Source organism: Notothenia coriiceps, unplaced genomic scaffold (assembly GCF_000735185.1).
Source record: "Notothenia coriiceps isolate Sejong01 unplaced genomic scaffold, NC01 NC01_scaffold00037246, whole genome shotgun sequence".
Classification (NCBI taxonomy): Eukaryota; Metazoa; Chordata; class Actinopteri; order Perciformes; family Nototheniidae; genus Notothenia; species Notothenia coriiceps.
In genome coordinates, this window is record NW_011369947.1 from 8953407 (window position 1) to 8966172 (window position 12766).

Genomic DNA, 12766 nt, shown 5'->3' on the forward strand with positions numbered 1-12766 from the left:
AGAGGCAGGAAGCACTCAACTAAAAGGAGATGAAGAGGAAAGGGTATCCACACTATTTGTAAACATAGATCTTAAAAAGAAATTTTGTATTTGTATTTTTGTAAAATTCAGCTTTTTCAGTGTTATGTTGCAATTCAGATCGGCAGAACAACAAGATATCGTGGTTTTTAATTATATTTTTAAAGTACTGTTCATTGGCTCTTTTGGTAGGATACTGTTTCTATCAAGTGGCAGTTGTTCAATAAGAGGAATCTACTGTTGTAATGTTTGTTGTATTAGTACATATTGTAGAAACTGGGGAATTCTGCTGAGGATAGATATTATGCCGATCTTGAATATCGGCTTTACTAATGTTAATGTTGATTAGTTCGGGAAGGATTTGTTTTTGTCTATTCTGTTGTATTTATATATTAATTATTTGATATCTGTGGGTATGTAAGTGTTATGAGAAGGAGAGTCGACGTAAAGGAAATGGCATACATTCTTATGGAGCGTTACTTATTTCCTATAAGAAGTGTCCTATCATTTTTCCGGCATTATCACTAAGACGTTTCTTATTCTTTGTTCGTTGTCACTTAAGTTTGTATGAGGGTGCTCTATGGTTGACGTGTAGAATATTTTTTTGTTCTATGGGTGACTCCAGCAATATTCCCTTATTATGAGTGAAAATTTGGTGTCAGAGGTTTGTATTTGAGAATATAGTTGTCATTATGTTCTAGCCTTTCTTTATGTTTGTGGTGTTGGATTTCATTCTTATTCTTGTTTATATAATTAGCCTAGAATTAGTTTTAGCCATTTCAGTTTTTAACTTTTTTTCCGTAAATTTTTGTTTGTTTGTTTTTTGTTAATTATATTTTTGGTTTATGTATTGTTTTCTGTGATTCAACGATTAATTTTATTATTGAGATTATCTTGATATAGTTCTGATTATTTGTCTTATAGATGTTGTGTCGTATTTGTATCCATTTAATATTTAGATTGCTCTCTTTATATATTATTATATTGTATTATGTATTGAATATTCGTTCATTTACTATGCTATTCATTAAGCATATTTTTATTAATACATAATAATACTTACTTTGCTTACAAGATGTCAACAATTTTAATAAAGTTATGTCTAAATGTCTGGTTTTCGTCTTGCTTCGTCTAATAATAATTTACCTGTCTGAGATGATTCATGTTTTTTGTCAAAGAACAAAAGTTGAACCAGAAGCTTGCTTTGATGTCAACTAACCAGACTGCTTTAAGACGTGCTGCTTTGATTTTAACTACTGTATAATCCAGTTAAGAAATTATATTTTCTTTAATTAAATATCCAAAATAGATCAATCCAAAGCTCAGGATGTTGTTTAGGCAGGAGATCATGACAGTGCTGGTATGAACTGAATCTGAATACAAATCGGTAACATTAGTTGTATTATATTCATTACAATATCTCGGAAAGGGTAATTTAATTTTTGCAAATATCTTTGAAAAAAGGCAGGCCTGGTGTGATTGTGGGTACATAAAGTATAAAAAGGCACATTATTGCAGAGTAACACCACTAACACTGAGTTATACTTACACGTTGTTAAATACCTTTCTTTTGGCAGCTTCCCAATAGACTCAACTCTTCTGGTTTACCGGTGAACAACTTTAATTTGAAGGGTAACGCGGCTCAACTCCACTGCAGCTGTAGGAAAATATGATATAAAAGACAAAAATAATAAGGTTTATTAAGATAAAGCTACAGTAATAAGAGTATTTCCTTTAATGTTAACTACTGCTTTAAGGACAGGTGTTATATACTTAGATGCTTCTTATTTTACTAGACGTCAATGGTTGTGGACTTTAGGAAGAACGCAGCCCCACCCGCCCCCATCACTCTGTGTGACTCCCCAGTAACTGCTGTGGAGTCTTTCCGCTTCCTGGGCACCATCTGCCCGCCCCAGGGAAGATAGTGGCCGACCCCTCACCCTGGATACAAACTGTTCACCCCCCTCCCCTCTGGCAGGAGGCTGCGCTCCATCAGGACCAAAACCTCTCTCCACCTGAACAGTTTCTTCCCCTCCACTACCGGCCTCTTAAACAAGGCCCGCCCCCCCCACTGGCACTTAACCCTCAGCACAACGTAATCCTATATGCACTTACATTAATGCACACACTGTTCAACATACTGCTTCCTGCAATATTCTTATTTCTATTTCATATTCTACCAATTCACGTGCATCCTATTTCGGGGTAATGATCCTGCTTTATTTTATTGCTATCTAACATATTCTTATTACACGTGTCCTTAAGATTTTTTGTTTTATAATTAGATTTTGGTTTTATATGGAGTTTTTGTTTCAACTTTTATGTCTGCCCAACGACATAGTGACCAAGTGAAATTCCTCGTAATGTTTGAAGCCCTACCTGTGCAATAACCCGTTTCTCGATTCTGGATGATAGAGAAAACACATTGTACAAGAAACTACAGCCTAAACATTAAATACATGGAATTAAACTAATACAATTAATTTAAAAATCCCTGAGATGCTGGATTGTAGTATTATCCCTTTAATTATGTCCGACTAGTGTCCATACCAAGCTTTTGCACCATGTTTGTCAATTCTTAGTTTGGTGAACTCGCAGAGTTCCCTTCTTTTTTGTTGACAAAGTACAAAAAGATTGTCCTCTGAGACTATCTGTTCACAAGATGATGGCTAATGCAGAGACAGAAAAAAATAGCCCAGTGATAATGTCTGCATTTTCATCATGATGTGATTTATTGTACTAACAATATTTTTTTTAAATCCTTTATATTGATATCGGTGCCAGTGAAGCAAGTTGCATGGAAAAGTGCAATGCCCTGCACTGCTCCTCTCCTCCTCTCTGCCGCTTGTCCTGCTTCTTGCTTCACATTAAAATACAATGTGTGTGTGTGTGTGTCGTGTGTGTGTGGGTGCGTGCGGTGCGTGCGTGCGTGCCGCGTGCGTGCGTTGGTGTGTGTTTCAGTCTCCGCTCTCCACCTTGTGGGTCAACATGCCCACTGGCATCGCATCGCTCTATTTTATGGCTGCAATTGGGCATCGGAAACGCAAAACACACCACAACGCACACAGTTCAACTGCCAGCGCCACAGGTGTTGGGCTAAATATACATGCTGCTATAAATGCACCACAACTAAAAATAAGAACAAAGCCTTTGGCAGAAACACAATAGTTAATGTTGATTATGGAAATAGTTAACAGGAAGAGTGATTAATCAGTGGCTTAAGAACAAAACATGCTAGACAGCCTGACTAACATTATAGGGCAAAGATGCACAGTCTTTCTCCACTCAGCTATCAATGCCTCGGATGTTTAGACTGTGCATCTGTTGCCTATAATTGTAGTGTCAGGCTGTGCTGTTTATGTTCTTAGCACTGACTTAATCACTCTTCCTTGTTAACTACTTCATCAATCAACATTAACCTATGTGTTTCCAAAAGGCCTTTTGTCTTATTTTTAGTTGGGTCATTTATAGCAGCATGTATACTTTACGCCAAACCACCTGGTGTCAGTGAACCGTGTGCGTTGTGTGTGTTTGCTTTCCCATGCCCAATTGCAGCTAAAGAGCAGCGATGCATGCCAGTGCTGCATGTTGACCACAAGGTGCAGAGCTGGAGACTGAAAACAACACACACGCACGCACGCGACGCACGCGCACCCGACCGCACACACACACACACACACACCACACACATTTACATTTAATGTGAGCAAGAAGCAGACGCGCCATGAGAGGAGGAGGAGGAGCGGGCAGGGCATCGTGCACTTTCATGCAACTCTGTCCACTGCACCGATATCCATCCTAAAGGATTTAGAAAAATATCGTTATGACAATAAATACATATCCGATGAATGCACCGACATTATCCCAACTGGGCTTTTTTTTCTGTCTCTGCATTACCATCATCTTTGTTGAACAATTTTCAGATAACAATCTGTTTTGGTTACATTGTCAACAAAAGAAGGGAACTCTTTGCAGTTTCACAAACTTAAGAATTGACAAACATGTGCAAAAGCTTGCCGTATGGACACTATCGACATAATTAAACCCAGGGATAATACTAAAAATTCCGCATCTCAGGGATTTTTTAAATAATTGTATTCAGTTTAATTCCATGTATTTAATGTTTTTAGGCTGTAGTTTCTTGACATTGTTGTTGTCATCTATCATCAGAATCAGAACGGGTTTATGGCAGGTAGTTAAACCATAGCGAGGAAATTCACTTGTTCGTGGTGCGAACATAAAATATAAACAAAAACTCCAATATAAAACCAAAATCTAATATAACAAAAAACTTTAAGGACACTGTAATAAACATATAGTCTAGATACGCCAATAACATAAAGTCAGTCATTTACAGCGAAAATAGGATGCACAGTGATTGTAAGAATATGAACATATGCCAAATAAGAATATGTGCGAGCAGTAATTTGAACAGTGTGTGCATTTAATGTAATGCATTAGTAGGCGATTACGTTGTGGCTGAGGTTAAGTGTCAGTGGGGGGGGGAGGGCGGGCCTTGTTTAAGAGGCCGGTAGTGGAGGGGAAGAAACTGTTCAGGTGGAGAGAGGTTTTGGTCCTGATGGAGCGCAGCCTCCTGCCAGAGGGGAGGGGGGTGAACAGTTTGTATCCAGGGTGAGGGGTCGGCCACTATCTTCCCTGGGGCGGGCAGATGGTGCCCAGGAAGCGGAAAGACTCCACAGCAGTTACTGGGGAGTCACACAGAGTGATGGGGGCGGGTGGGGCTGCGTTCTTCCTAAAGTCCACAACCATTGACGTCTAGTAAAATAAGAAGCATCTAAGTATATAACACCTGTCCTTAAAGCAGTAGTTAACATTAAAGGAAATACTCTTATTACTGTAGCTTTATCTTAATAAACCTTATTATTTTTGTCTTTTATATCATATTTTCCTACAGCTGCAGTGGAGTTGAGCCGCGTTACCCTTCAAATTAAAGTTGTTCACCGGTAAACCAGAAGAGTTGAGTCTATTGGGAAGCTGCCAAAAGAAAGGTATTTAACAACGTGTAAGTATAACTCAGTGTTAGTGGTGTTACTCTGCAATAATGTGCCTTTTTATACTTTATGTACCCACAATCACACCAGGCCTGCCTTTTTTCAAAGATATTTGCAAAAATTAAATTACCCTTTCCGAGATATTGTAATGAATATAATACAACTAATGTTACCGATTTGTATTCAGATTCAGTTCATACCAGCACTGTCATGATCTCCTGCCTAAACAACATCCTGAGCTTTGGATTGATCTATTTTGGATATTTAATTAAAGAAAATATAATTTCTTAACTGGATTATACAGTAGTTAAAATCAAAGCAGCACGTCTTAAAGCAGTCTGGTTAGTTGACATCAAAGCAAGCTTCTGGTTCAACTTTTGTTCTTTGACAAAAAACATGAATCATCTCAGACAGGTAAATTATTATTAGACGAAGCAAGACGAAAACCAGACATTTAGACATAACTTTATTAAAATTGTTGACATCTTGTAAGCAATGTTTTAATGTTTTATAAAAATCTGCTTAATGATGCTGTATGAACGAAATTACAAATACATATCTTTAATCTATAAAGGATCTACAATATTTTTGGTCAATACCGAACATCTAAGACAATAATCAGGCTAATATCAAGATATTCAATAATATTAATGTTGTCCAGACAATAAGTAAATATATTTGTTTACGAAAAAACAGTTTTGAATGGCTAGACTTTCTGGTATTTAATAAACAAGTGTGATTCCACCACCACAAACATAAAGAAAAGGTAACATTTGACATGTTTTCCATACAAACTCTGACGTTTTCACTCATAATAAGGGATATTGCTGGAGTCACCCCATGACGATTATTTACAGTGACTAGACCTTAAACTCTAGTGACAGTCAGTTGAAGTTGTGATACATGACGGATAAAATGTAGAGACCTTCTTTGGAAATAAGTAACGTCCTAAAATGTATGCCTTTCTTTTCACGTCATTTCTTTTTACACTTATAATATAATTATATACACAGTAGACAAAACAATCTTCCCGCAATATCCTTTTAGTAGCCGTTCAGAGGCTTATCTTCCTCAGCAGATTTCCCAGTTTTTAAATGTATAATGCAACCTTACAAGTTAATTCTTCTTTTGAACACTGCACTTGATAAGAATATCTCTCCAAAAGGTCCATGAAAAGTATTAAAATAATTTTAAACCACGTATCTTTCGTTGTTTGCCCTGAATTGCACAATAACCTGAAACTGAATTTTACAAAAATACAATACAAATTCTTTTTTTAAGATTTATGTTTCAAATAGGGGGCCTTTCTTTATTTTAGGTTGATGCTTCCTTCAGTAATTATATTTTTGGGTATTGTATACTGAAACATGTAGGCTTAAAAGTGGGCTGTAAGTAGTTTTTATCATAGCCCGGCTAATGTGGCCAGTTTAAATACAAGTCACTTACAGCAAATTCCATATAGTAGATCGTTGATAAACTTTAATGCCACTCATGCAGGATTACTCTTGTCCCTTTGTCCATTTGTACGCTTAGTATATTCACAACCCTTTGGCTAAATGAACTTGTTCTAACTCATATCCTCACACATTAACTTGTCCCTTCTGAATTGCTGTTGCTGTTTACAGTTTGGGTCTTTGGCACTATCACTCACTGCTTAATCCCTAAAGTTCTCCTGACCAATGAAAGAGTAGCAGGTGGGGCGCTCTCATGGGCCAAATCATGTATATATTACCAGAGCTCGTAATAGTATAGTGAGTCAGCTTTGCAGACAAGTTGTCCCAGTGGTCAACTGCAGTACTGCAGCCTATAAAAGTGTCTCTGTAGGGACAACTCAAGTTGCAAACATGGACAGTTATATGCTCTTGTTTAACTGATCGGTATTAGCTATATTGAGCACTCGCTTTAATTATATTTAAAATGATTAGAAGACACAGGGGCTTGGCTAGGGTCTTGAGGAGTTTAGGGTTAGGGTTGAAGCTAGCAGAGCTCGCTAGTAGCACTAGCGCTACTCGCTTACAGTTTTTTTTTTTATCTTCAGGCTTATTTGAGTTGGCTTTTCCACTCTGCATTGATGATATTGGATCTTTGATCATTTGATTCATTTATCAAACCGGATTCATGCGTTGTTATGCCCAAGGGTGGGGCTCCATAAATCTAGCCTTGGGAAACCCCTGAGGGGCAAATGATCTGCAAGTTGATGGTCTTTCGTCAGGAGGTACTAACACCATTGGTATCGTTCAATAGTCTACATGAAGCCTATGTCCTAAAAAAACATCTTCCAAACCTACAAGTTTGATTCAGATTTTTTGCTGGAGCATCACTTAAAACAATTTAAATAATGTACACACAAGAACAAGAATTCTTAACATTATTTGGTACCCATTCCAGTTGACTCCAAGATATTCCTCTTCAGCAGTGACTTCTTTGAAGAAATAGACAATCAGGACAATGTGCAGAGGAATGCCCGCCTCAAACATGCCTTAAACCTAATGGTTTCGCTTTTACATTTCTGTATCTTTGAGATAAATTGGCAAAGGCAACGTATCTTGGTGTTTATTGTCTACTTGAGATGTTGAACCACTTGCTTCAGGGATACTATCATTCACAAGTTCCACGGTTACCGTTGGGGGTTTCAGAAGCTTTTCCTGATGACTCCACTGCTGTAACCTTGGAGAGGGGCGAGGAGAAGATCTAGGTGATAGCCGCGGGGAAGATCTGGGTGAATGTCTTGGGGAATGTCGGGGAGAGGGCCGCAACTGCTTTTTGTGTTCGTAATCCTCAGCGCTGACCTCAGGCACCAGCACCTTTGCAGTGTGATTGAATAAGGTGTAGTCCACCCTGTAGTTCCTCCTGCTAACCCTGATCATCTCCTGAAAGAGCTGACCCCAGAGGATTTCAGGTGGAGTGTATGAGGTTCGGGTCTGATGCAGCATACCTGAGGAGTCGTCCGTGTAGGTAAAAGACACCACAAGCTCAAAGTCTGCTTTCCGAAGATCTATCAAACTCATACTGAACAGAGGGCTGCCGGCTTCTATCCTGTGGAAGACGGTGGTAGGTGTGACCAGAATTATTTCTACCTGCTGAATAACCAGATCTTCGTATGTCACGTCCATTTTCCCTGTGGCATGCACCGTGGAGCGGACAATCTGGGCGCGAGCTGTCCCCTCCACAAGATGGTGCCTTCGGAAGTCTCCGACTCTCCAGGACAGACACAAATAACCATCACGAAGGTTTATGACGGCGCAGTTGCTGAATCCTACCGTCTGCGCCCTCTTTCTTGCCGAGGCCATTTTTGCGACAACAATTCCAATGACAAACGTGTCAATGAAGCAACTGATGACATCTTGTATAGTAACGATGATAATGGCGATCATGCAGTTCTCGGACATCCCTCTGGAACCGTAGCCAATGGTCGTTTGAGTTTCAAGGGAGAAGAGGAAAGCGGCTGTGAAGCCGTGCACCCCGTAAACACAGGGTTCGGGTGTGATTTCTCTGGTGTCACCGTAAGCGAGAGCGATGACCCAGTAGATGATGCCGAAGAAAAGCCAAGACAGGATGTAAGACAGGGCAAATATCAGGAACATCACTCTCCATCTGATCTCCACCAGGGTTGTGAAGATGTCGGTAACAAACAGCAGCCACTCCTCGGGAACATGGCGGAAAACAACGTTACAGCTGCCCTCTTTGCGTATGTAGCGGTGTTTCTTTGGTTGTGGTCCATTCTCAGTCTTCTCAATGACGTCACTGGTGGGGCTCACTGAGGTATATTGTTTATGCATCTTCCAGAGTCTGAAAGGAAGATGGCGAAAAGGTGTTAGCAACCTTAATGCTAAATCAACTTTAGGTAATTCCTACACATCATAGTTTATGTATCCACAAAGAACTTCAGGAATGTCTGTCATGAAATTTCAGATGTTATAAAAAAGCATTTGCATCTACCCTTCCTGCCCATTTTCCATCTTTCTATCCCCTAACTGCTTTTGTTTTAGGAAACAATTAACAGCGGAGTATTCCATGTATCAAAATCTTCAATCTAAATCTTGCTCTACCTCCTTTGTCATGTCATATAGTTTATATTGAGCATCAGATTGTTAACAAGATCATCAAGACAGTACAGAAAAATGTTGCTGCTGACGAGCTACTGATTTTCTTTTCTTGTCTTTGTCTTTAAAGCAACTCTCCTAATGAACTTTACATCATTCATTTTGGGCAAAGACTTAAGTGTTATGGAACGTTTGCTTCTGTTTTATCATTGTAGGAGTGAGAAGATATTTTACAACAAGTGGTCTCTTTCTGTACCACATGTCTTTTGTCGCAGAAACTTTCTGCAAACATACTATAATTTTTCCATGCAAATGTTTGAAGGTGTCCCTAGCAATGGCACAAGACTTATTTTTCTGGGTGGTGGTCAATAAACTGTCAGAGGGCCAATGGAGGAAGCACCACAGGACTGAACTGGTCTTAGATAGCAAGGGAAAAAATGATTGTGGAAAATAAAATAGTGTCACGGTGCGATCACGGGCAGAGAAAAGATCAATCACAGCCAAACCACTGAGAGCATCCTAAACTCCCAAAACAAATGGGGTTTGAATCACCGCTATCTGACTGAGTGAAATGGGCTCCGGTCACAGACTCCACTTTCTCCTGGCTGCAGTGAACATCCCCATTGCCAGACTCAGGAACTCTCTCCATGAGGTCATAGAAATAACGTCCAATTAGCTTCCCATAATCCCTTCCTAACTACTCTGATATGGGCTAAAGGAGAAAAATGTAGCATTTTACTGGAAAACCAAGAGACGCTAAATGACATTTTTAGGTCATAAGTATTAAATTAAACCTTCATTTGACCTGCACATTCGGAAGTGCAAAGACATGCAGTTATCTTTATATCCTCAGTAGTAATTTACAGATGTGGCAAATAGTTGCTGCTTTATCCTGCCACTTACATCCACTTTCACTGCTTTCCAACGTTTTCACAACTTTTGATGGTTGTTGTTTTAGTTAAGAACAGAGCAGAATAAGTTGGCAACTGTTTGCGTTCGCAATTAATTGTTTAAGTCACTTCTGGCTTTAGAAATGGAAATTCAGTAGTTCGGTCAAGGTAACACTTTAGTCCAGACTGTAATATGAGTTACTTGATTAATTTCCATATAATCTTAAATACAAATTCATGGTTATCAGTGGGTAATTCCTATAGACTTTTATTCCTACGATGATATTGTCTTTGCATGAAACATCTGTTGTTTATCAATTTGCATTGGCTTTATAACTATTCGACGGACCAAAATGAAATTAGGTTTTCACATATTTATGTTTTCCCCATAGCTAGATTTTTATCTAAATTAGATTGTGTTCAATACTTTCAAAACTAAAGAAATGACATTCCCACTAACTTCAGATGTACTTTTTTAGCTTATTAGCTAATCTTAGCAGGCTAAAATGTTATCATAAGATGGTGAACATGGTAAACATTACATGCTATAGGCATGTATAGATACATCAGACAGTTAGCATTGTCATTGTTAGTGTTGATATTCTGGTTTTAGCATGTATCTCAAAACATGCCAGACCTTATGAATAACCCAGTTTTAGTTCTTTGATATATCTTATTTGTTGTTACCTTTGGCTTTAGGTAATAATGTGCTGCATTTTTTTTCAAGATTGTATTATGTCATAAATGGAAAGGTGATTTGGTTTGAGAAAATACATGCAGAAACAGCAATTAGTTCAAGCACTTGTATTTATTTATTATTTTGTAATTAACTGAGGGAGCTACTGCCCACAGAGCGAATCTGCTGTAATTGTATCTTGCTGCACTAGAGAGTAGACTATAACAAAGAAAGTAAAAACAAGCGCTTCAAGTATTATTACAAGAATAACAGTGAAATTAGTATACTCCCTTCTTGTTGCATGTGGTCAGATAGTAAACTCAACCTCAAACCACACAATTAATATACTATATATCCTGCATTTTTAACGTGATGTAACTGTTGTGGGAGTGATTTTGACAATAATAGCATTTGGAGAAGCGGGCCATGAAGAGACTTTTAATCAACACATTTTTTTTTTTAAATGGTTCAAGAGAAGGGGAATTTGAACCACTTCAGTCAACTCCATACTACTGTAATATGGCGTCTGATTAGGAATTCAATTATTTTTGAAACAATGAGAATTAAACCGCTTAACTAACTAAGTATATTGCTTTTGCTCTGTATTTTGGTTTTACCCACTGTACATCAGCCCTGATACGTCTCTGTTGTGTTGACCCACTAGGTTGAGCTGTTTTCTCCACATTCACTCTGCCCATTTATGGAGCTTATGACCTGAAACAAGCAACTCTGTGTACAAAACAAGACATAGCACAGAACAAACTCTTACAACCAAAACACATCCTGACCTTTGGCATAAAGTTTCCACTGCACTTTGTATGAACAGAATTATGATACTGAATATTTTTTAGGTTTAAAACCATTTCAGGTTTTTCTCTAAAGTGTCCTTTTGTTTTCTAAAGTTAGAACAAAGGTCCGACATCCACTGCTGACAATCGAGGGATTAACTCTGGAAACAACTTAGGCAATTGGCTTGTTTCCTTCCCTGCTCGGGGCACTTACAACTCTATTACATGCTCACCACCCATCTGTGGTTCACTGGAACAGAACCGTTTAAACAGGTGGCTAGTCTTAGCTCTGCCCCGGGGCTTTCTGCCACCTCGAATGACCTTCAAAAGCCCAATGCTGCTAAATATTACCATCTTAACCAGTAACGACTCACTGACTTGTCCAATGAAATGTTGTTGGGACATATTTCCAGCAATAACTGTAAAATCTGACATTGTTATTTCCAGGAGCTTGTTTCCGATGCAGTTTAATGGTCAGAGTGCTGAGACGTTTCTACATGATTGAGTCAGGATTTGTTTCGAAAGGTTAATGGTTTATCCAAGCTTCAAAAGTCCAATCGGACAAGAGCGAGTTTGGTTTAAAGTGGACCTATCATGCTATATTTGAAACATATATTGTAGGGCCATACCTATACAAAACATGTCTGTGAAGTTTTTTTTTCAAAATACCAAACAGATCATGGGTTTTAGCCATGCCTCATTTTGCTCTATTTTCTCTTTTCCAGCCCTGTTTTTGCAAGGGCTGATTCTGTGCAACCCTGTCTCCTAAAAATGACGTTCCCACAGAACTACTGTAAACTGCATTCTCAATTACGATTAGCTAAAAACGTATTTTCTCCCACATTACGTTCATTATGAACGTATCTCAAATACGTCTATTTTCTACATATCTTCTAGAAACATATTTTCTCCCACGTTACGTTTCTTACGAACTTATCTCAAATACGTTTATTTTCTACATATCTTTGCCATTTATTGTCTTGCTTATAATAATGATAATAGTCATTTATAAATATCATTTTAGAGCACACATTTGAAATCAGTAGGCGAGGCTGTAATTTCGCCAGCTGTTACTCTCATGAGCGAGGCAGAAAATAATAGTTTTAACATGCCAAAAAGCTGCTGTGTCGTTTATTGCATCTCAAACATTAAAACAAATCCAGAGTTACGTGTTTCTGTATACCTCTAAGAAGAAAGGACAGTAACAGAAGATTTCTGTGGCTTCAGGCTTGATCGCCGTTCAAATGACAGCGTTGGTTTCCCCAAAAGTGGGCGGGGCTGTAAAGTGACGTAGATTTTACTCTAATATATTATTCAAAACCATTCTATTTATTCTAAC

The 12766-nt window shown here is 38.4% G+C and overlaps 2 protein-coding genes across 2 annotated transcripts in view; one reads left to right on the top strand and one right to left on the bottom strand.

Moving 5' to 3' along the window:
• faf1 (Fas (TNFRSF6) associated factor 1) overlaps window positions 1-12766 on the top strand; it is a 74746-nt gene that overhangs the window by 39500 nt on the left and 22480 nt on the right. The gene's annotated exons all lie outside the window — the stretch shown is intronic.
• The window catches only part of LOC104965717 (inward rectifier potassium channel 16-like), a 13664-nt gene continuing 6444 nt past the window's right edge, over window positions 5547-12766 (bottom strand). Inside the window, exon 2 of the mRNA XM_010794722.1 lies at window positions 5547-8819. Coding sequence (XP_010793024.1) covers window positions 7532-8809 — 1278 coding nt within the window. The 5' untranslated portion in view covers window positions 8810-8819 and the 3' untranslated portion in view covers window positions 5547-7531. The remainder of the gene's footprint in view (window positions 8820-12766) is intronic.